Source organism: Petaurus breviceps, unplaced genomic scaffold (genome assembly GCF_028583685.1).
Source record: "Petaurus breviceps papuanus isolate PSGF00001 unplaced genomic scaffold, PetGlider_PUasm1.0 207, whole genome shotgun sequence".
Lineage (NCBI taxonomy): Eukaryota > Metazoa > Chordata > Mammalia > Diprotodontia > Petauridae > Petaurus > Petaurus breviceps.
Window position 1 is genome coordinate 25,282,916 of NW_027185850.1, and position 25,147 is coordinate 25,308,062.

Consider the following 25,147-nt stretch of genomic DNA (forward strand, 5'->3'; position numbering starts at 1 on the left):
AGCTGGGGAAGGAAATGTCAAACCTTTCCAGTATGTCTGCCAAGAAAATCCCAGTTGGGGTTATGAAGAGCTGGACATGGCTGAAATGACAGAATCACAACAAAACAAGCAAGCTTAGTCAATGTCATGGCCACAATCCAAACCTGGACCTCCTGATTCCAAGTCTGGTGTTCTACCCATCCTACCAGACAGCCTCTCACATATATTCCCTTGTCTTATTATCTTTTTATGTTTTCCCATTTTGTGGGAAACAAGCTTTTTGAGGGTAGAGCCAATTGCTTATACTTTCTTGTGTGTACACTCCAAAATTGTGTGCAACAGAAATCCTTACCCAAATAATACTCAGAGGTTTCTCAAGGTAGGAAGCAGAAAAGAAAGGGCCATCCTCCTGACAAATGGTCTGGGAGGAGAAGCAATTTACAAAAGGAAACAGTATTCTCCCCCACCCCCCTTCTGACCCTTTTCTTGCACTGGCTGAAAGTTAGGTGTACAACCTAAGCAGGTCAGTCTGCCTCAAGTACCAGAAGAAGGAAACAGTAGACCACCCAATGTACATTTGAGAAAGCACTTCTGTCCTTATTTGGCATATCTTATGCTGAGGTGTTACTGAGGAGAGGGATGACTCCCTATGGCTAGGAGTTTTGAGTCCTTGTAAATCATGTGATTCCCAGTGAAGGGGAACTTGGGCCTGTTTCCCATGAAAAGCCTTACTAGATTTTAGTTTATAGTCTGAGAAGTTTTTACTTCTTTCCTTCACTTGCATCTCCCACAGACTCAGCAATCCATCCATCTCACAGGAGACTTGATCTCAATATTGGTTAAAATACAAAAATAGCCAGTTATGTTTTCTATGCTGTTCAGGTTCCCAGAATTCCCAGTAAGTTACAGGCACCTGGTAGGTACTCAGTAAATACGTGATGATGGAACAGTTTGCTAAAAGTGCCTTCACTGTTATAGAAGGCCACCTTTCAGCAGGATTAACTGAGACTGAGTCAGTTTTGGCCATCTGTAAGCAAGGCCAGCAGCTTCCCAGCCCCCAGTATTGATGTTCTTATTGCATACTTTTTTGCATGTGTGCATATTCCATCCTTTTATCCCTCACCCTCAGCAGAATGTCTTGTATATATTAAGTACTTAAGGAATGCTTGTTGAATGGGGGGAATTATCATAGAGCATTTGTTATTCATCAGAATCTGCTTCTTGGCAGGCATTTTTGTTCTTTGTACCATGGTCCTTCAGCACATCTGTAGCCAGGATTGGCACCACAGTTTTTCTTCCTCGTGGATAGCAGCTTTTGAGGCTTTTCCCATTCAAGTCAACAAGTATCTATTAAGCTCTACCAGAAATTGGATAAACTCTAGGGATTACCCCCCACCCCCAACAAATAGACACAACAAAAAACATTCCAAAATAGCTCCTGCCCTCAAGAAGATCCCAGTCTGATGGGGGAAGGTAACATGTAAGCAACCATGAACAAACAAACTGTACTCAGGACAAATTGGAAATAACCAACAGAAATAAGGCACTAGAATTAAGGGAGATTGGTAAAGACTTCCTATAGAAGGTAAGATTTAACTGAAATTTGAAGGAAGCCAGTAGACATAGATAAGGAGGGAGAGAATTTCAGGCTTGGGAGACAGCCAGGGGAAATCCCCAAAGTCAGGAAATGTTGTGTCTTGTGAGAGAATCAATAAGGAGGACAGTGTTTGTTAAGGGGAAAGGGGAAGGGAGGAATGTGGGAGGTTTGAGAGAGATAGAGAGAGACAGAATTTATTAAGTGCTTATTATCTGCCAGGAAGATAAGCTCGGGGGACACAGGAGAGTAGGTACCTCTGAGGGGCCAGCCTACTGGTGTGAAGGAGGGGCAGGATAAAGAGTGACCTGAGAGGGAAAGGGTTTGAGAAGAGCAGAAAAAGTTTGGAGTATCTTCTGTGGGGAAATGAGGTAGGGAATGGCTTAGAGAGGAATAAAAAGATTGCCTTGCTGCAGTGAGGACCCATTTGAGATTAAATAGCATAAATTTGTAGTGAACTTCTTCAGAAGGTTATGTGATTTCCTCTCTTTTTTTTTTTAGCAGCTCATAAGTAGATATGGAGGAGGAAGATAACGTGAGAAATCAGGAACAGGGTTTGGTAATGCATGAGCAGCCTCAGGAAAAGGAAAGAAGGGAATGGAGAGCAGATGATATGGAATTAAACTGGTTATATAAAAAGGGTTCAGATTGGGAAGGGAGGAAAGTAAAGCAAGAGGAGGGGTTATGATCCGGGAGAGTACTAATGAGTGGAGGGATTGCAGATCACATAAAGGTGAGGAATAGGTGAGAGATGGAATGACAGTAGACACTTAGGAGGGTCAGGCAGGATGGGTGCAGAGGAATGCCATAGCCTAGGTACTGAACTACTTGAGAAAGGAAGGAAAATCATATGGCCAGGAAATAAGAGCCATCAGTATTTGGAAGAGGTGATAATATGGATAGAGTGAAGCCCAAAGGAGAGGACATTGCTGAATGATAATAACAGTGGGAAAGTCTGGAAGGTACAAAGAACAAAGAATATCCTGTGTCCCTCTATAAGAAGTGTCAAACATGTGGCCTAAACCAGAATAAAGTATAATTAGGAAATATTTAACAAAGTAAATAGAAATATAATAAAACATAGATAATGTTTATATATATATATATATATGTTAAGTTACTATATAGTCAGTAGAGATCCTTCTGTTTGGTTTAGTGACCCCTGTTTCTATTTGAGTTTGATAGTACTGTTCTATCAGATTAGGGTGTTAGGGGTGGGTATGAGAGAAGGTGCAGTCAGTAATGGAAAGGAGACACCAGTGAGTGTCAGGAGATGAAACATGTATATTCAGCAAAGATCTAAAGTGAAAGAAGTTTGTTAATTATTGGGTGCACAGTATGTACAAGTTTTTGAAGGACTGTAACCTGGGAGAGGTGTTAGAATTGTCCTGCCTTGCTCTGGTGGGCAGAACTTGGAGTAGTAGAGGGCAGTTGCTAGACAGATCTTGGCTTGGTGAAAATGCCTCCTAATAGAGGTGAGTGGAATGGACTGTATTGAAAAAGGGGTGGGTTCCCCCTGCCCTGAGATTTCCAAGCAAAGTTGGGTGACCATTTGATGAATACATTTAGTGGAGGTTCTTGTTTGGACTACATTCCTTTAAGGTCTCTTCTAGCTCTGACTTTGTGGAATTCTGTTCACAGTCCCATTGTTGCACAAATTCTTTAGCTTGGCATAGGGTCTTGATAAATGTTGGTTGCATTGTTAGTTGATTAGAACTCTTGCTTTATTTTGACCAAAAGAACCCCATTGGCCCCTGTTATATTTAATGTTAGTAGAAGAAATTGAGGCCCAACAAGGAAGGAAACTGTCTTATCCAAGGTCACTCAGCTAGTAAGGAGTGGAGCCAGGCAGGCCTCCCAAACGGGGCTCTTTCCAGTAGTACCCTGTGCTGTTTATAGAATGTAAATAAAACATTTGGTACTGGGCCAATTTAGACTGAGAGTCCTGGGGTGCATTAAGATCTGGAGAGGTTGGAGAAAATGAAGTGACTTCAGTGCTGCTGAAAAGAGAAACCTCAGGAACTCAAGCTAACTTAACTCTGCTAAACTTGAAGCCTTAACTTCAGCCAGAGAAGACATTCCTCTTCTTTTTTCCTTCAAGAGTAGGTGAAACCAACCCCCTTTCCAGGAGTTGTTTACTAATGCATTCCTCCCTCCATGACCTCTCCTTTCCACTTTTTCTTGGGTTTTGGGGTTTTAGGATTTTGAAGTCACTCAAGCATGAGCTGCTAGTGCAGAAGAGGCAAACAGAAACAACTCTGTAAGAATTAGCTTGTTTTGGACAAGCAGGAAAGTGCCAAAAACATCTTCAAACTCACCAGGCTTTCAAAAATGTTTGGTACCCTATGGAGATAAAGCAGATTTATGAGGGGAGCAAAATGTTGTTTTGTACCTTGCAATCTGCCTCTGTGATGGGAATTAAGTGGTCAACAGTTTCAGGCCCTTCTTGCCTTCCCTTCCCCCAACAGTCAGAAGTAGTTTCATCCCAAGGAAGTGGGCAAATTTTCCAGGTTCGACACCAACGTTTTTCTTTGGTTCAAAAAGGATTTTATTCTAATGAAGGCCTTGTTTCAAAAGCAAACCAGATGCTCACAGGAACTTGCTTCAAAATTAGCTTTGCCCCCTCCACTTAAAAAGTTAAATTTAAAAAGACTGCTAAATATGGTTGCAGTCTGACAGAGTTCCAGAGTAAATGTTATTGGCACTTCTCCTGCCAGAATCTGTGCTGCACGAAACCCTTGTGTGTTTGGCTGCTCTCTGCTGAGTCAGTCCTGGAGAGAAATGTCTTCTAATCCCTGTCCTTTCTTCTGAGTGCCCAGGCTGCTCAGAAATAAGAGCCATCTTGCCTGTTTTAGGCAGTGTAATTTTGTTCAATGAATTTCATGACAAAGCCCGTTTTTCCATACGAGCCGGACTCTCTCCACAGTCTTGGGTCAGAAGATGGTATTGTTTTGTTCATGATTATGGTATGAGCTTTACTCTGATATTTTCAACTCGACTTTAACCAAACAGTCACTTATTTCTGTTTTGATTAAATGAACAAGTTATTTGTTCAGCCCCACACCAAAAAAGTCAGTTGTTTTTCAGGAATGTTGTTCTTTTGTGTCCCCTACCCCCACCTCAAAGCTAAATAGATTCGTTCTGTGTTTTGGAGCCCTGAAATCACTGTGCATTTGACATAACTGAAAATTCTTCTCATGAGTCTGCTGACTGGAGGCAAGTTAGAGAGGCGCTTTTGTACCATCAGAAACGCTTAGCACTTTATTTTTTTCCAAAATGGGAAGAAAATCCAAGGAATGGCATATACAGGCAGGAAGAAGGATGCTTTTTTTTTTTTTTTTTGCTTTTTTGGAGGGCAGTTGGGGTTAAGTGACTTGCCCAAGTTCACACGGCTAGTTTTTGTGTTAAGTGTCTGAGGCTGAATTTGAACTCAGGTCCTCCTGACTCCAGGGCTGGTGCTATATTCACTGTACTATATAGCCATCCAAAAAGGATGCTTCTTATCTATGAGGTTGATTTTTCAGGGAGATATGTCTCTATGTATATAATAATAGACTCCATTAGTCAACTCATACTATCAGCATGAAAAGAAACACAGAATTTTAATAAAGCTGTCAAATTATGCAGTCTTACTACCAGGAAAAAATGTCATTGGAGAACAAAGATGTCAGCAATGCTGTTTGGGCCTTGTTCATGGTGACATTGGGTGGATGGAAGTAGAAAGAACACTTGAGGTAGAAATCCTAAGTTTAAATTTGGGCCCCAACAGTTAAAAGTTCTATGAATGTGTGCAGATCCTTTTATATTTTGGGGTCTCAGTTTTCTCATCTGCAAAATGGGGAGAATAATAGTAATTATGGACAGAATTATGATAATTGTTCTCCTAATGTTGAACTGTTTTAGTATCCCTGGTACAAATTCAGCCTGGTCATTATGAATTATTCTTTAGATAAATTGCTACAGTCTATTTGGAATTTTATTTAAAACTTTTCATTCACGATTAATTAATGATATAGGCCTAAAGTTCTCTGCTTTCTTTTCTTTTGCATTAGTTATTAGGACTATTTGTCTTATAAAAGGAATATTATAGAGTGCTTTATCAATTTTTGAGGATAATTTTTATAGTATTGTTAATTATTCTTTAAAAGTTTGATGAAATTTACCTATAAATCTATTAAGACTAGAATTTCTTTTACCCTTGTTAGTTTTTTTTTATAGGTAGCCACTTTTCCTTTTCTGAGATTTGATTAAATTCTTTATTTGCTATTCTCTCAATTTGTGTGTTTTATGTACTTGAAATATTTTTTATCTATGTTATCTCCAATGAACCTCACAACCACCCTTTGAAGTAGGTACTAAAGGCATTAATGTCCCCAGTTTACAGATGAAGAAACAAGAATCTCAAAGAGATGTGGGGAATTGCCCCTGTTCACACAGGTGGGAATTTTCAGAAGTAGTATTTGAAACCAGGTCTTCCTGGGTTCCACGTGCAGCGCTGTTTTTGCCTTGCATTGCTGCTTGCGCTCTTATCTAGGGTTATTGGGAAGATTATTTTCTATATTATAAAATACTCTAGAAATAAGAGTTTTTATCCCTTTGCCCACAGGTTACTACTACTCTAGGATTCCCCAAACATCAGTGGAAGAACCACTCAGCATAATAACCATGCCCTTTATTTTGGTACAGAAAGTCATGCATCTTAGCCAAAAGAGACAACTGAAAGACTTTTTGGTGGTATTATTCTTTCAGATGGAGTGAAGAGCCAATAACCAGAGCTTTACAGTTTCTCTTATTGTGTGAATTCTGAATATCAGAGATAGGATAAACTCAAATCTAATAGGCAGAAATTAGTATTAATCTTTAACTTGTACATCAAAAGCACCCCAAACATTCCATTATGCTGAGCCTTTGCATCACTCCGAAAAACCAAGCAATTGACTCATCCTGTGTAGTAGTTTTCATTTACCACATCATTTTATTCATCTTGATACTACAAAATCAGTAAGGTCAGTGATTATTATGCCCATTTTACAGGTGGAGGACTTGAGGCACAAAGTTACTTACAGAATATAGGACCAGAATGAATAATTAAGTCCTGCCCCTCCATTTAATAAATGAGGAAAATAAGACCCAGAGAAGTAGGCAGAAGGATGTAGTTTAGTCTAGGAGGTCAGAGGAACCAAATTCTTGCTCTGCCCTCAGCTTGCTATGTGACCTTGGGCATAGTTTTCTTGCCTGTAAAAAGAGAGTATGGACTAGGTCATTTAGGCAGCACGAATTCATTAGCTTCTTCCTGTATGCCTAGTATCATGCTAGAAACAAAAGTCAAAGAAGGAAGCAGTCTCTGTCCTGGAGGAACTTACATTCTGTGAGGGGAAGGAGCAGTATGTGAAAAATAAATATTAGATAATTTAAGAAGGGCCAGCTAGGTGGTACCATTCAGTGCTGTGACAAGAGTCAGCAAGACTCATCTTTTTGAGTTCAGATCTGGCCCGAGACACTTACAAGCTGTGTGACCCTCGGCAAGTCATTTAACCCTGTTGGACATTTTCCTCAACTGTAAAGTGAGAAGGAGAAGGAAACGGCCAACCACTTCGTGGGTCAAAAAACCCCAAAAGATGTCACAAAGAGTCAAGCACAACTGAAAAATGACTGAACAAATATCTTGGATATGAGACTCATATCAGAGAAATTTGATACCAATTTTTTTCCATGCAAATACGTCCCTTTTTATTCTAGTTACATTAATTTCATTTGTGCAGAAACTGTTCAGTTTCATGTAATTAAAGTTAAACATTTTTATCTTTTGTACCTGGCACATAGCAGGTGCTTAATAAATGCTTAGTTCCCGCTTCCTCAGTAGTCAGATGAGATCATGCAGCAATTACAAAAGATAAAATAGGTAAGTTTGATTACATGAAACAGAAAACTTTGTAAATATAAAACTCTGCACAGAGGCCTTGGTTATTACTGCTCAGCTTTATATTACCGAAATGCCAAGGATGGTTGTGAGGGACAAGGAATGTTGGGATCTGGAGTCCTGGATATGAATCCTGTGTTTGAATCTGCTTTGATAACCTCTTGGAATCTTAGCTTTCTCATCTATCAAATGAGAATGATCATTCTTGTTCTCCCTAATGTTATTATAAAGAAAGGATTTCCTACATCTTGAATCGTTACAGGTAATGTAGTTGTCATTGTCCTTGTGTTACTAATTGCTGTCTATCTTACACATTGGGCTGTGGGTTTTGTTTTTATATCTTCTTTTTAACAAATGCTTACTCCAGACACCTAAAGCAGAAAACTTTTGGTCTTAATTATTTATCCATACTTTTCAATCTCATTAGGAAATTGTTTCTCTTTCTCTCTCCATAGTTGCCAAATGTGTCAGCTGCCCTGTTCTGATTTAGATAATTATTTTTGTAGTACCTTTATTTTATCAGGGGTTAGGGACTTCTGAGAAGTTGTGAAAAGTTCATTATAGATATGAAATATTCATATCTTTCTTCCAGCATAGATCCAGAACACTATATAACATTGAGTATTGGAGCTAGAAGAGTCACTGCTGATTAGACAGGCCTTCTTCTTAAGTCCTTGCCATGTGCCAGGCACTGTGCTAAACAGTGAGGGGACGGTGACAAAAGTGAAACAGTTCTTTACTTCAAAGGCCTCCTATTAAAACCCTTAATAACCTGCTCCCTTGCTACACTTCCATTCTTCTGCCTCACTCCCATCTTCACACTCTGTGATCCAGTGACGCTGGCTTCTTTCTTGTTCCTCTCATAGGACACTCCCTTGGCTACTCTCAGGGATTTTATTCACATGGCTGTTCCCCATACCTGAAATGCTCCCTTATCTCCCACCTCCTAGTTTCACTGGCTTCTTTCAAGAGTCTGCTAAAAGGCCCACTTTGTACAGAAAACCTTTTTCAGTCCTCCTTAATCAGAGTTCTGAGTTCCAGATTCTATCCTTGTCTCCTTCCTCTGCCCCCTCCCTGAGATGGAAACAATCTAATACAGATTATATGTGTCCAGTCATGTAAAACATACAGGGACTGTTATTTGCCTTTCCTTGTATCTCATCAGTTAGCATTGTGCTTGACATCTCATAGGCACTTCATAAGTGCTATTTGACTTGACATTTTTCTAACAGTTATATACACCATCATACTGTATATCCGAGGTCATCTTGGAGGTGGGAGGCACTGGGGGCTAGAGAGATTTGGAAAGACCTTATACAGAAGATGATGCTTGAGTTGAGTCCAGAAGGAAACTAGGGCTTTTAAAAGGCTAATAGGAGGAGGGAAACAATCAGCACAGATACGGAAACTGAGTGTGGAGCATCTTGTGGCAGGAATGGTGAGGTGGCCCGCCTGACCGGGCAACAGAGCTTGTGGCAGGGAACGAGGGGAAATATCAGTGGGAAGGCAGAGTGGGCTGGGCTGTGAGAGATGTCAGTGCTGAACAGGAAAGCTCGTGTTGGACTGCAGGGGAGCAGATGGAGCCAGGGAGTTACGAGCAAAGGCCCAGTGGTCCTGGTTGGGGGCATTGGAGACTTCTGGGGCATCAGAGAGATCCCAGGGTTTCTGAGACCCTCCCGGTTCTGAGAGTCTGTAAGTCCGACCCTGGGTCCACAGACTCATCACATACATAACAGTGTTAGAGTTGGCAGGGAGCTCAGCCCGGGATCTAGAAGTCGTTAAATCCAGCACCAAGCTTGAGTCTGAACTCATCTTGAACTTGGTCTTGAGGAAGCTTTTAGCTTTCTTGACTCCCCCCTCCTTCTGGATAGTCTCTCCTTTCTGGGCTATCATGACACTGCCCTTTCCTGTTTGTTGTCCCATCTCTCACTGTGCCTCCTAAGTTTCCTTTGATAGACTGTCAGCATCGATGTCCTACTCTTTTTTATGTGGGCATACTTCAGGGCTTTCTGTAGGGCTTTCTTTTCTTCTCTATAGCCACTCTGTAATCTTACCAACTTTCATAGGTTCAGCGATGGCATCTGTGGGGAGAGTCATCAGATCTACATATGTAGATAGTCTTTTGGAGCTCTAGTCATATATCATCAACTGCTTCCTATACACATATGTATACATACACATATGTGTAGATGCACACACACACACACACACTTAGGTATATGTATATATTCATCTTGATCTTACAAAATTATCTCAAACTCCGCATGTCCAAAATGGAGTTTGCTACCAGTCCCTCTGTCATGCTTCTTTATTTCCGTTGAGGGTCATCATCATTATTTTAGTTATCCAGGTTCACAGTCTCTGTATTATCCTCAGTCTTTTCCTCTTCCATATCCAATCATTTGCTAAATCTTATGCATTCTATCCTAACAACATCTGTTGGATCTGTCACTGTCTGTATATTGGCATCACCACTACCCTAGTGTAATGTGTCAAACGATTAATTTAATTCCAGTCAGTATTATTTAGTTTAGTATGATTCCATAGGGGTAGTGATTATTTCTGTTATACTTGTCTATTAATATATATGTTTAGTCAGTTGCTTTTATAGTCAGTTGGTGACCTGTAGTTTAAAATTCTGGTCTTATATTAGACCCCAGAACTTTGACCTAGAGGTTATAAGTTCACTTACTTAACCATAGGAAGCTAACTAGAGGACATCGACCCTTTTTTTCTTGATGAGTAAATGACCAAACCCAGTGTGTCTCAGATATCCTAATGACATGGAAAGTCCCCTAGCTTCTTTTTGTCCCTTTGTCCTTTGTCATCCCTCCCTATTGTCTAGTAGGGGAAAACTGCCATGAGCACTTAGCCAGTGGGTGACCCTTGCCTTGCCCATCCTATGACCATCAGTTCTACCCGTTTTTTGGCTTATGTAAATGCTTTCTATCAGCCTTCCTGGGGTTGGGTTGGAGGTGTCAAGGTATATATACAAGTCTGTCAACCAATGAAACCCTGTATTTTACATCATCTGTATCATCTTGCCAAATACTATAAAACCAAGGCCCCTCATGAGGAAGATAATGAAGTCCTACTTATTAAAGGGGGTCAGGTCTCAAATAAATGGTTATTGGCTTGGAGCTCTGCCTCAGTTGCTTTTACTACAGATTGTATATTTTTGGGCCCACAATAGGCCCTTATTACTTCTTGCCTGGATTAATTCAATTGTCACTTAATAGGTCTCCCTGCCTGTAGAATATTAAACCTTTTCAGTTTACCAAATCTTCTTTGCACCCAAAGTGTGAGTATTCCTCAAGGCTACATCATGAATTCTGTTCTCTCTTTGCATTTTTTCACTTGGTGACCGCATTGGTTTAACTGTTGTTTTCTACGTGATTCCCAGATCTGTGTGTCCTGCCCTGATCTCCCCTGTGAGTTTCTATCCCATGACACCAACTGCCCATTGGACATAGGATTGAATAGGAAACATTTCATTTCAAACACAACATGTTCAGACAAGAATCCGTGATCATCTTCTCCTATCCTAACACCTTCTCATTTCCAGATTTTCACTATTAGTATCAAAGACGCCATCATTTTTCTAGTCTTCCAGGTTTATAACCCATGACATTATTCTCAGCTCCTCCCTTTATCTCATTCTACACATACAGTCGATTGCCAAATATTGGCTTTGCCTTGTCCATCTGTCACCTTTTCACAAAGATACCCCTGCAGTTCAGGCCTCCAGCATCCCTTGCCTGAGTTGTTGCAGTGGCCTCCTCTCTTCTAGCCTTTCCTTGATCCACTCATCCTCTGCATTTCTAAGTGATCCTGTGTAAGTGCAGATCTGACCATGTAATTCCCTTACTTAGTTGGCACCAGTGACCACCTCCTACATCAGTTCTCAGATATAACCTCCTAGTTGTCATTTAAAACATTGGTCCCCTTTTTACAGCACGTGAATCCCCTTTGTCCACTCTACATTCCAAATGCACATGCTTGCTGTTTCCCATATACAGCTTTCCATCTTTCCTCTCCCTGCCTTTGTAGCTCCTCTTTGCCTCTGCTTTTAGAATCCCTAGGTTCCCTCAAAGCCTCTCCTGATCCTACCTCGCTTCCCTCTCCACCAAAAGTGATTTGGATATTTTATATTGATTTCATATTGATTTTTCTGTGTCTCTTTGGTCCCCCTCCCTGAAAACTCTTAAGTTCTTTGAATGCAGGGTCTGTTTCATTGTTGTATCTGTTTCCCCAGTGTCTTGCCCAGAGACTTCAAGAAATGAGAGTATTTATGGAAAGTGCTTTGAGTCAGGAAAGTACCTGGGACATTTATGTTAAACTCTATGGATTGACCAACACTGACATTTCTTTGTTTTCCTTCCAGTGAATATGGTGGGGAGACTGGACAAGGCCCAGCATATGGACCAGCCAGTCATTCTGCAGCCTCTGCTTCGGCACCTTCTTCCTCAGCATTTCGACCAGTAGTGCCATCTAGACAGATTGTGGAGAGGCAGCCAAGGATGTTGGACTTCAGAGTGGAGTACAGAGACCGCAGTGTAGATGTGGTCCTGGAAGATAGCTGCACCGTTGGTAAGGCCTTTTCTACAGTCAGGGTTTAATGAGTGATAGTAGGGGTTGGAGGAGAGCTGTTCTTAAGTCATTTGTCATTTTGGAGGCTCTTTTCCTCAGGGAGTGAGTTGCTTTCCATTATTCTCTGACTTTTCATTACTGGACAGGACCAGAGTCCCAGATAACTTAATATCAGGATTTGATACAATGGTACCGAACAATTTTTCATGATTTAAAAAAAAATTTCTTTCAAGGGACTTAAAAATGTGTCGTAGAATATTCAGACAACTCACTTCAGTGATCCTTTACATAACTGCAGAATAAAGCTTTTTATGGGGCTACTACTGTTCTTAAGACACGAACAGTTAGAATAGATGAGATCTTTTTCCTCCCAACATGCCCCTTGAAGTATGTGTTCTATTTGCTGTTACTAGCATGGGGTTATTTTCTTTAGTAGAATCATCAAACTAATCCATGCTAACTGTTATCACTTCTGAACTAACTTAGCAACATTTCTCCTTTGAGCTTCATGCTATCCAGATTTATCACTCAACCTAGAACCTGGTGGCCATTATCTCATTGTCCCCAGAAGACATTCTTCCTTCCTCTGTGAGGTTAGTGTTTAGCTGGCAATCTAACTCCTTCCCTTGGGGGTATTTAGCATACATATTGAGATTTCCACAAATATCCTAACTTCTAGTTTCTAAGTCTATTCAGTTCTTATAACCTATACTCCACCTTAGCTTACATGGAGACTTGGTCATACCCTCTATCTTAGAAACCTACCCATGTCTCCCCCATCCTTTAAAAACCCATATTTGCTTCTACTGTCTCTGTTAATTATCAGTCATCCCTTTCTAGGATAAAAATCCTGAGAAAAATGTCTATACTAGATGCCTCAACTTAATCTCTCACTCTCTTTTTGACCCTCTGTTTTCTGACCTAATTATCCAACCAAAACAGCCCTCTCCAAAGTTACCAGGATTCTTTTTTTTTTTTAAATAATTTTTCATTAATACTTTTTTTTATACCACCATAAATTCTTCCAGTATCCTTAACCTTCTGTTCTCCCAGAGAACAATCCTATATAAAACAATATTTTTAAAGGGGAAAAAAAGTATAAAGGATGGGCGGCCAGGTAGCACAGCGAGTAAGAGCACCAGCTCCAGTGTTGGGATGACCTGGGGGATCAAATCCGCGCTCAGATACTCAGCACCACACCCAGAAATAACTGGCCGTGTAACCTTGAGCAAGTTACTTAACCCTGATTGCTTTAAAAAAAAAAAGTACAAAGGAGAAAAAAAATTTACGTCGAAAAAATTGTTCATTGTACCATGCTTTTAGGCTTCCCAACTCTGCAAGGGAGTGGGATGGAGGTTTCTTCTCATATTTCTTCTTTGGGGCCAAGTCTGTTCACGCGAAATTTACTTCTAACTGTTTTGCAATCTTTTTTCCATTTACACTGGTGTAGTCATCATGTGTATTGTTCTGCTTACCTCACTTTGTGCCAGTTCTTATAGATCTTTGTATGATTCTCTGTGTTCATCGTATTTGTCATTTGTTATGGCATAGCAATATTTCATTCCACTTATGTACCACAATCTGTTCCTTAGTCATAGGGCATCTAGTTTGGTTTCTAACTCTGCTGTTACAAAAAGTGCTGTTAAAAATGGAAACTTTCTTCATATCACTGTCTTGCTTGGGCATTCAACCCCATATATCTAATCAGTTACCCAACCTTGTCTATTCTACTTTCACATTCCTTGAAAACTTCTCTTTCTTTTAACTCAGATGTCTTCAGGACTCAGCTTAGTGTCCCCTTTTTGCAAGAGGCCTTGTTGTTGTTGTTATTATTGGCCTTTTGGAGGGGGGGAAGGCAAGGCCACTGGGGTTAAGTGACTTGCCCAAGGTCACACAGCTAGTAAGTGTTAAGTGCCTGAGGTCGAATTTGAACTCAGGTCCTCCTGAGTCCAAGGCCAGTGCTCTATTCACTGCGCCACCTAGTTGCCCCCACAAGAGGCCTTTTTCAATGCTTGCCTCCCCTTACCTGCCATTTGTACCTGGCTTCTTTCTCCTCTGTACGTACCTTGTGTTTATATAGTCGTCCACATGTTGTTGCCCCTATTGGCCTGTGAGCTCCTTGAGGCCGATGCTGTGTTTTGCTTTTTTCTTTGTATTCCCAGTGCTCAGTTCAGTGCCTGGCACATAGTGAGCACGTAGCCGATGCTCGCTGCCTGATCGCCTTCAGCGTACATGGAACCTTTCTTCATTGACCTTTTGGATTATATTTTTAGCAGTGGAATCCCAAAGGTCATTAACAGTTTGAATAAATTCAATTCTACAATTTAAAGTTGTTTACTAACACATTTAGGCCAATTTACAACAATTCTCATTGTGAATTAGTGTGTCTGTCCTCACACTAACCTTTATCATTTTCATCTTTTGTCGTATTTGTCAATTTGATCCCTATGAGGTGGAACCTTGGAGTTGTTTTAATTTGTATTTCTTTTCGTGTTTGGGAGCATTGGTTGGGATTTCGTGATTGGGAACATTGGGAGTATGGTTGTTGATCACTAGAATTTCTTTCCAAAATTGTTTGTATCTTTTGACAACTTACCCCTTAAAGAATGTGCAGTCATATATATTTATGTCAGTTCTAGATACATCTTAGATATCAGACTTTAATTAGAGGTATTTCTTGCAAATTTTTTTTTATTTTTGGGCACTTAAGTATTTATTTGTTCAGGCAACATTTTGCAAATTTTATATAATTGAAACTTTTTACTTTTTCATCTTTTATGATTACCTCTCTCCCTTGCTTTGGCTAAATATTTTCCCTAAAGGCATAGATCTGAAAGTTACACCTTTTGATTGTCCTTTACATTTTTTATGATGTGATTTTTAATGTTTTGATCTCACCTCCATTTGGACTCTGTGGTGGTATTTGGTATAAAATGTGGATTTAAGGCTACCTGCGTTCTGGCTGCAATATTCAGCTTCCTTGACTTTGATTATTGTGGAACTGTCACCGTGATATTTTGGGGGGGAGAATTGATTTTCTTATTTTCCTATGAACTTGGTTAACGCTAGATTCATTTTAGGGAAGAGCAAAAGTACTAGAACCCAAGAAACTTGCTTCCATGATCCATGATTTCTGTAGCCATAGGAAAAAATGTCTTTAGTTTATTTGGTTCTATTCTGGCTTGGGGCCTTGCCTTGGAGGCTCTTGACCTTCTGCCCAGGGCTCACACTATCATATCACAAATGCTTAGTGCCGGGCCACAAATTCACTGGACTCAGTGCTGCTTTACTATCACACTGAACCCTTCTCTAAAAATCCCTTGCCCCAGAGAAGTTTATGCCTTGCCAAACCCTGACCCTGCACTACTGCCTCCACTTAAGAATTTTCCAAACCGGTTGCTAAGTAATTGCCAGAATTATTGATTTATTCAAAGATAGCTGCTCCATCTCTACCTTTTTTGAATTTGTACCAAGTGTACGTCAATGTAAGGGAAAGGAAGACAAGCCTAGTGAATTCCCTCTGACTAAACATGAATCCAGTTCAACTAGTATTTAATATTCACCAATGAGATCAAATTTACATTGTTGTGTATGAGATCTGAATGCAGGCATTATCTACACATTGTTAGAATCAGCAGGCTTCCTTCTGCTCATGACCCAAAGGAGCTGTGTATCAGTGCTCTGCTTATGCTTTGAAGTTGAAATGGGTAAATTGGAAGTTAAACAATCTTTGCATGGAAGTTTAAAAAATAGCATAATGTTTATTTCTTAATGTCATTTATTATGCTAAATGGATATAACTGTATACAGATGAATATACAATATAATTAACTGTCTTCACCTCAAAAATGAAATAATGAGAAAAATAATTGTTTAAATTTTTAAAATTAAAATTCAGTTAAATTCAAAATTAATTGTCCCAAACAAGTCTGTTTTAAAAGTATAATGATATCCTTTGTGATAGATAAATACATTACCAATTTGAAGGAAATAGTGAAATCTAATAAAGGCAAAGGCAATAGAGGCAGTTTAAGCCCCAGAAATATATATATATATATATATATATATGTATATATATACAAGGTAAAAAGACCATATCCAGAGATATATATTCACTATATCATTAACATTTTCAGGTGTTACTTAAATGGAAAAGAACTGCTATGTTTGCTTTGTCCAAATGCTTTTTAGCTGTAATAGCATGAAACCTAGTGAACAGAGCAGTGTTTTAAAAGTGTACATGTAGAATACTTTGGCAAGATAAAATAATTTAAAAAGCATCTCCTTCTCTCAGATTTTCAAGAACAAGTTTTTCTTGTTCCCGTACATTTGCAGCCATATAAATTTGTCTTCAGAATTGATACGTGTAAAGGCCTCATTTGAGAAATATTTGGTTCTAGATACATAGTTAGTGACATATTTGAAAGGATGCATAGAAAATTATCTACAAAGCAGACAATATCGTGGGAGAGAGAGCTGCCTATATGTCTGAAGAGCTTTCTGGTTAATTAGTTCAATAAATTAGAATCTTTCTATTTTTCATAGCAAGTGGATGAAGCAATAGGTATAGTCAAAGATGCTTATTTAATTCCATGTGCATGAAATGTTGAAACTCATGTTAGGCAAGATTTATTCCTTTGAAGACTCTTCACAACAAAGGTACCTCGGAAAAAATAGCATAATTGATGAATTTTTAAAATTGCAGACAGAATAATGGGGGAAAATGTATTGGTGTCAGCAGTGATGGAGCTCATTTGATGCCAGTGGCAAACATAGGTTTGCAGAGTCCTGGTTTAAGTGTAGTCCCTTGTGCATTAGCAATGCTGCATGCTTCATAGATCTTGACTTATATCAAGAAATGTAAGAGAGGAGCTACATAAAGATTTTAACATACTTATAATAATAATTGACTTTATGAAAAATTCTTTAAAAGGGAGGCTCTTTGGAAAAATTTTATTCTGATAGGCAGAACAAGGTTGATTCTATTTTAGTGTAAAATATGCTGGTTTTCTTGTGCCAGAGTACTTGGAAGGTTAGTTGAGCTAAAAGTTACTTTTTTTTTTTCTTTTTTAGGGATAATACTAGATGAAGAAAATACATTTTAAAACAAAAGTTTCTTCCTGAAACTTACATTTTTGGTGGATAACTTTTAGAAAATTAGTATACTCTGTAAGTAATTTGAAAGTCCTCATATTCACATTCTGATTAAGAATGGTAAAGTGACTATATTTATGAAAAAAAGGGCTATATATAAAATCAATTTACAAAATAATATTCATTTTTTTTCTATTTTAAAATATGCCCTGCCTTGCAAAGGAATTAGGTGAAAATAAAAACTTAATCACTTGATCTATTTATAGAAGCCATTCTTTATTAATGTTAAAGACCCTGATATTTATAAACGTGAATTGGTAAGGAGGCTATTTTCCTTTGACCAATATAATGCTCTTTGTCTTAAACCAGGCTCAGTTCAGCAAGTCAGCACGCACCCGGTATACGTCAGGAACTACGCTAATAATAAGTTCAGAGGGTGCAAAGAAAGGCACAAAACAGTCCCTTCTCTCAAGGAGCTCACACTCCAACAGGGCAGACAACAGGCATATAACTAACATCTAACTGAAATTGAGCATTTCTTTGAGTTATTTTTAAATATTATTTTGAGAAGACATTTTGTAATTGTTATCAGATTGCCAAAGAGGTCCAGGAAAAGAAAAAAGATTAAGACCCCCTTTTTCTTAATCCTTCTACATCTCAGCTTTCTGGGTACTTGAAGACAGCCTATTTGATATTGGAAAATGGCAGTGCCCCAGTATACAGAAGATTCCAGATCACTTTAAAACGTGACATTAGGAATTTGTGTACCTTTGGCTGTACCTTTTCAAAAATTTACCATGTGTTGAGGCATAAAGACATCACTAAAACATGGAAAAATTAGAAATACTAAATATATCTTACTGATAATTATATAGTACAAATTATATTCAATAAAGGACTGTAAAGAAAGAATGTGAAAGTAATTGAAGACTAAATAACAATTCTAAAGAACTGGTAGGTCAAAGAACAAATTATAGAAACAATACAAAATTTCATCAAAGAAAATGACAATAATGAGGCGGTATACCAAAACTTAGGGGATATTGCTAAATCAATTTTGAGGAGAAAATTTGTCTCTAAATGCTTTCTTCAATAAAAGAGCAGTAATTGAGAGAGGCTAAGATAGCAGAGAAGAGGCAGGGCCTCACTTGACCTCTCTCCCAAACCCTACCAAATACCTTTAAATAGTGCCTCAAAATAAATTCTCGAGTGGCAGAACCCACAAAAGGACAGAAGGAAACAGTTTTCCAGCTCAAGACAACTTAGAAGGTTGTTAGGAAAGGTCTCTTGCATCAAGGTAAGAGTGGAGCACAGTCCACTGCAAACTACTCCCCAGCAAGCCAGTAGTCGGGGGCAGCTGAATTAGTAGCAATTTCCAGACCTCTCGACCCACAGATGCTAAGGGGATGGGACAGCTGGTTAGAAGGAGATTACAGGAGTTCCTTTGCTGCTACTGGGGACATGACTCTTGTTGTATTGCCCATACTTGGATCTGGGTCACAGTCTTGGGTCTCAGTTCCAGGGCAAGAAGAAGCACTAGTATACCAGAGCTTGCAGCCAAGGGGTAACAAGGAGGCTGATCACAATTCCAGGGTTCAAAAGAGTGTTTATGGTCACTTACAGACCAGTGCAAAGTGCAAGAGATCAATAAACACACCTCTCCCTGGATCATATCACTTTAGAAGAATAAAAAGCTTACAGGTCTCCAGATTTACCTCTGAAAACACCTGCACAAAACAACTGAAGCTTAGGATAATGCTTCCTCCACCCTGGAAGCAGGGCCCAACTTTAGCATAGAGTTAAAAGTCAAGACACATGCTGGAAAATGAGTAAACAGGAAAAGATCTAGACTATAGAAAGTTACTATGGTGACAGGGAAGATCAAAACATAAACTCACAAGACAACAAAGTCAAAACTCCTATATCCAAAGCCTCAAAGAAAAATATAAATTGGTCCCCAGGCAATGGAAGAGCTCAGAAAGGATTTTTAAAACCAATAAAGAGAAGTAGAGGAAAAATCGGGGAGAGAAATGAGAGTGATAGAAGAAAATAATAACAAAAAAGTCATCATCTTGGTAAAGAAAGCGTAACACCTTAAAAAACAGAATACGCTAAATCAAAAAGAGGTTCAAAAATTTAACGAAGAGAACAATGCCTTGAAAAGCAGAATTGGCAAAATGGAAAAAGATATACAAAAATTTCCTGGAGAATTCCTTAAAAAGAATTGGCCTGATAGACAAAGAGGTACAAAAATCAACTGATGAAAAGAATACCTTAAAAAGTAGAATTGCCTAAATGGAAAAGGAGTTATAAAAGCTCACTGAAGAAAATAATTCCTTAAAAATTAGAATTGGGCAAATGGAATCTAATGACTTTATGAGACATCATGAAACAATAAAACAAAATCAAAAGAAAAAAACAGCAAAACAATGAATTGGGCATGCAAATTAAAAAAAAACCATGAACAAGTCACATATTCTCAACTATGTAATAGTGTAGAAATTTTGAAAATTAAGGAGTCATTTATAGAATTGAAAGCAAAGAAGACCATCTCATTGGTAAAACGGAGGGGTTGATTTTAAAAAGCAAAAACTAATAGATAAATTAGATGACTAGCTAACCTGACAAAAAAGGAGGGGATGACCAAATTGTTGATATGAAAAATGAAAAAGAACTTATAAAATTTGAAGAGGCAATAAAGGAATTTATAAGAAATGATTTTGCCCAAATATATGCTAACAAAACTGATAACTTGGAGAAAATAGTTGAATGCTTGTAACAACAACTCTTCATGACCTCTTCCTTCATGACAATATTTCTTGGCAGAGATATTGGAGTGTTTGCCATTTCCTTCAACTCATTTTATAGATGAGTAAACTGAGGCAAACAGGGTTAAATGACTCACCCTATGTACTGTGTCACCTAGCAGCCCCAGTTGAATGCTTATAAAAACATAAACTACCCATATAAGCAGAAGAAAAAATAGACTATTTAAATAATGCACTATCAGAAAAGGAAATTAAATATGGCATAAATGAACTTCAGAAGGAAAAAAAAAGCCTTTAGAACCAGATGAATTCTAGAGTGAATTTCTACAAGTGAATTCTAGCAAAAATTCAAGGAATAATTAGTTCTAGTACTACATAAACTTATTATAATAAGAAAAGAAGGATACCTTCCACTCTTTTTCTTTAGCATATATGATAAACACAAACACACACACATGCATATATATATATATATATATATATATATATATAGAGAGAGAGAGAGAGAGAGAGAGAGAGAGAGAGAGAGAGAGAGAGAATCTTGATACCTAAACCATGTAACAACAAAGTAGAGGAAAGAAAATGTGCAGATCAATATCCCTAATGAATGTTGATCCAAAAATTAAAATATTACCAGGTAGCCTAAAATAACATATCAGAAGGACTATACACTATGGCCACATTGGCTTTATAATGACAAGAATATGGTGTTGCTTTAACATAAGAATGACTATAGATATAGTTAACCATATTAATAATACATTTAACAAAAACATAGGCTTATGGCAATAAATACTGAAAAATCTTGAAAAAAATCCAGCATGTTTCTCTTAAAAACTGTAGAAATCATGGGAATACACACAGACGTCTCCTTAATGTAATAAAGAGTATTTATCTAAATCCAGAGCAAGTTTTAAATAATGAAGAAAAGTTAAGAGGCCTTTACAGTAAGATCAGAGATAAAGCAAGAATACTTTTATTATCACTATTATTTAATATAATGTTAGAAATTTTAGATATAGCAATAAGATATGAAAGAAACGGAAGGAATAAGGATAGGTAAAGAGAATACAAAATATCATTTTTTTTGTAGATGATATGATGGTTTACTTGGAGAATTAAAAAATTGAAACAACTTCAGCAAAATTGGAAGATATATGACAAATCGATATTAATCATCAAAATTCCTATATATAATTAGCAAAACCTAGCAAGAACTGGAAAATGAAATTCCATTTAAAAGAAGTACAGAAGCTATGAAATACTTTAATATATATCTTCTGAAATTCATTTAAAGATTATATGAATCTTATCATAATATCCTCCTTGCAGAAGTTGACTGTGACCTAATCAATTAGAAAAATATTAATTGCTCATTTGGATATTGAGTCAGTATAATAAAAATGACATCTGTTTATTTCAGTCATATCCAACTCTTCATAACCCCATTTGGGGTTTCCTTGCCAGAGATACTGGAATGTTTGCCATTCCCTTCTCCAGCTCATTGTAGATGAGTGTACTGAGGCAAATAAGGTTAAGTGACTTGCCCAGGGTCACACAGCTAGTATGTGTCTGAGGCCAGATTTAATGCAGGTCTTCTTGACCCCAGGCTCAGCACTCACTGTTTCACCTAGCTGCAAAAAATGACAATACCATTCAAATTAATTTACTTATTCAATACTATACCATTGAGACTTAAAAAAGAATATTTTATTTAGCTAGAAAAATAATATGTTCATATGGAAGGACAGAAGATCAGAAATCTCAGGGGTAATAATTAAAGAAAGTGGGAAGGAAGCAAATCTATTAGTACCAGTCCTACAAAGCAGTAGTCATTAAGCCAGTTAGGTATTGGTTAAAAAAAAAAAAAGACACGAATCAGTAGAACACATTAGGCACACAACATACAGAAGCAAACATATAAACATAGTATTTGATAAAAACTAAAGACCCTCTTTACTGGGGGAAAGACTCACTATTTGAGAAAAGTTTATGGGAAACTGGATAGTAGTCTGGTAGAAGTTCAGTTTTTTAGACTCCTACCTTGTACCATTTAAGTACAGATTTAAGTTCCAGATGGATATGTGACTTTTTAAAAATAACTCATTAAAAAAATTTTAAGTAACAAGAAAAAATTATCTTTTATATTTATGGATAGGGAAAAGATGTCTAGTGAGAGAGACGTGATAGGATCACATAAGAGAAAATGGACAATTTTATTCATATATAATTAAACATTTTTTTAATGTGGAATAAGGCTATAATTATGGTATTATAATATACTATGATTCTATAAGAAATGATGACATGTATAATTTCAGAGAAAATTGTGAAGAACTTTATCAACTAATGGCAGTTGAAGTGAGCAAAATAAGAACATGATTATTTTATAGAGAAAAACGACTTTGAAATCCTTTAGAACTCTGGTCAATGCTATGATAAACCAGGCTTCTAAAACAATAAAGATGAGACATGCCACTGAACTCCTGACAGACAAGTGATGAGCTTAAAGTGATGAAAGAGACATATATTTTCATTTATATCAAATATAGGAATTTATTTTGATATTAATATCTATTTAATGGACTTGTTTTTCTTGATAGGTTTGTTTTTGGCTAAATGGAGATCAGGATATGGTAATGTGAGAAAATGATTAATTTTTTTTTAAATTGTTACTTGGGGGAAAAAAGATAGTATAATTAACCCTGCTTGAATTTATGTGTACACAGAAATCATGGAGTCATCCTAGGCAGTTCCCTTTTCTTCATCATCCACTGGGTCATTTGCCAAGCATGGTCAATTTTATCTCCACAACATTTCTAATATGTTTCTTCTCCCCCCCTCTTCCTCTACCTCAAACTTTTTAAAAAATAAGTTTAAATATTTTTTCCAATTACATGTAAAATTTTAAAATATTCTTTTTTTTTTTTTAATTTAAGCAATCGGGGTTAAGTAACTTGCTCAAGGTTACATGGCCAGTTATTTCTGGGTGTGGTGCTAAGTATCTGAGCCCAGATTTGATCTGGATCATCCCAACACTGGAGCCGGTGCTCTTATTTGCTGAGCCACTTGAACACCCCTAAGCAATTGGGGTTAAGTAACTTGCTCAAGGTTACAGGGCCAGGTGTTTCTGGGTGGGTGCTAAGTGTTGGGCTCTGTGATCTTATCAGCTCCCAAGGATTTGATTACCATACCTATGCTGATGATTCTCAAATCTACATTTTCTCCCCCACTCTCTCTGCTCATCTCCAAAATAACATCCAGCTGCCTTTCAGAGCTATAAAACAATGTCTAGAAGATACCTTAAACTTGTTCAAAATTGAACTCATTGTCTTTCCCCCAACCCCCTCCTATCCCATCTTCGAGAGGGCAGCACCATCCTCCTAGACTTCCAGTCTCAACCTAGGAATCATCTTGGACTCCTCACTCCCCCTTGCCCCCACATCCAAGCTGTTGCCAAGGTCTCTTGATTTTACCTCTGCAGCAGCTCTAGAATACACCTCTGAGACTGTCCTGACTCTAGTGCAGGTCCTTATCACCTCATACTTTACACCTGTATAATTGCACTAGCTGCTGGTGGCTCTTCCTGCCTCAAGTCTCTCCCCACTCCAGTCCATCCTCCAGTTAGCCACTAAAATAACTCCTAAAATGCAGGTATGATCATGTATGTCCGTCCGTCCCCCCCACCCCTCCGGCGCCCCCTGCCATTCAGTAAACTCCGGTGGCTTCTTGTTGACTCTAGGATCAGTTACAAAATGCTCTCTTTGGCATTCAAAGCTCTTCATAACCTAACCTCCTCCTACCTTTTGAATCTTCTTACCCTTACTCCTAGCCCAGGCACTCTTACATCCAGTGACATTGGCCTTCTGACTTTTCCATGAATAACACACCCCATCTTTTAGTTCTAGGCATTTTCTTCTGTTGTTTCCAGCCTTTACTCTGCCTGCCAACCTCTCTGACCTCCTCTAAGTCCCAACTCAAATCTCATCTTTTACTGGAAACCTTCCCAGCCCTTCTTAATTCTAGTGCTTTCCCTCTGTTAATTATTTCCCATTAGGCTATATATAGCCTCTTTGTACATATTTGTTTGCATATTGTCTTTCCCATTACAGTGTAAGCTCCTTGAGGGTAGAGTATCTTTCCTTTTTGTATCCCCAGTTCTTTCCACAGTCTCTGGCACATAGCAGGTGCTTAATCAATTTTCATTGATTGGATCCCATTTTGTAATCGGTACATTTTATCAGCTTTCCTTAAAACTTGTATGTGGTCAAAGGCAATAAGTATTCATTTTATTTGAGAACAAATACAATGAAATCAGTAAGAAACATGTGCAGTTGGTATCTTGTCTCTGATCTGACTGTTGGACTGGATCAGAGCTGCACAACTCTCCCCCCCTCCCCCGCCCCAAGGCAAGTCAACAAGCATTTATGTAATTGCTTACTATGTGCCAAGTATTGTACTAAAGGCTAGAGATCTAAAGAAAGGAGAAAGTGGGCCTGTGTGCCTGCTTTCATTATACTGATTCTTGAATACATTTTCTCTTCATTGTGAATCAAATTAGCCAAAAGAGCTATGGAATGAGTTGCTTCTGAGAAATGAGTATAATATTGGGATTTGTTTTTCAGAGTATGAAGGCAGTATCTTCTTAGGAATTTTGTCCTCCTTTCTAATTATAAATCATAGGTATTCAAACTGACAGGTCCTTTGAGATAATGTAGCTAAATCTCCTCATTTAACAGATGGAGGAACAGTCCAGGAGAGGGTGTGACTTGTCCAAGGTTGCATAGGTCATATTAGAATAGTGGAGATTTGGGCCACATCTTCCAATTATAAACCTTGGGCTCTGATTACCATAACATAGTTTAGCTGTTAAATTTTCTACTGAACTTGAGGAGAAATGTTGAAATGAGAAAAAAGGATACCATGGTAAGTTCAAATTAAGTTTTCTGTGTTTTCTTATGATGACCTCTTCTTAAATAGTAATTTCTGGACATGGCCAAATTTAAAGAGATGCTGAGTAAGGGAAATATATCTGCATAATTTCTCACCATGATGATATAACTGGTCTCAAATTTTATATAAACTATCAGAGAGTGACACCTAGTGGCTTGTGTTTGTACTAAGTTTTTAGGGTACACATGATTATTCTACCTTCTTTTTCAGAGACCTTTTAAATGGTCCACTACACACCAATCTTCCCAG

The 25,147-nt window shown here is 38.1% G+C and overlaps 1 protein-coding gene across 2 annotated transcripts in view; it reads left to right on the forward strand.

The window, feature by feature from the left end:
* Positions 1–25,147, forward strand: part of LOC138164996 (FAS-associated factor 1) — a 419,323-nt gene that overhangs the window by 96,227 nt on the left and 297,949 nt on the right. For both annotated transcript variants that reach the window (XM_069093034.1, XM_069093033.1), the window contains exon 4: positions 11,878–12,083. In XM_069093034.1, the coding sequence (XP_068949135.1) occupies positions 11,878–12,083 (206 nt within the window). The remainder of the gene's footprint in view (positions 1–11,877; positions 12,084–25,147) is intronic.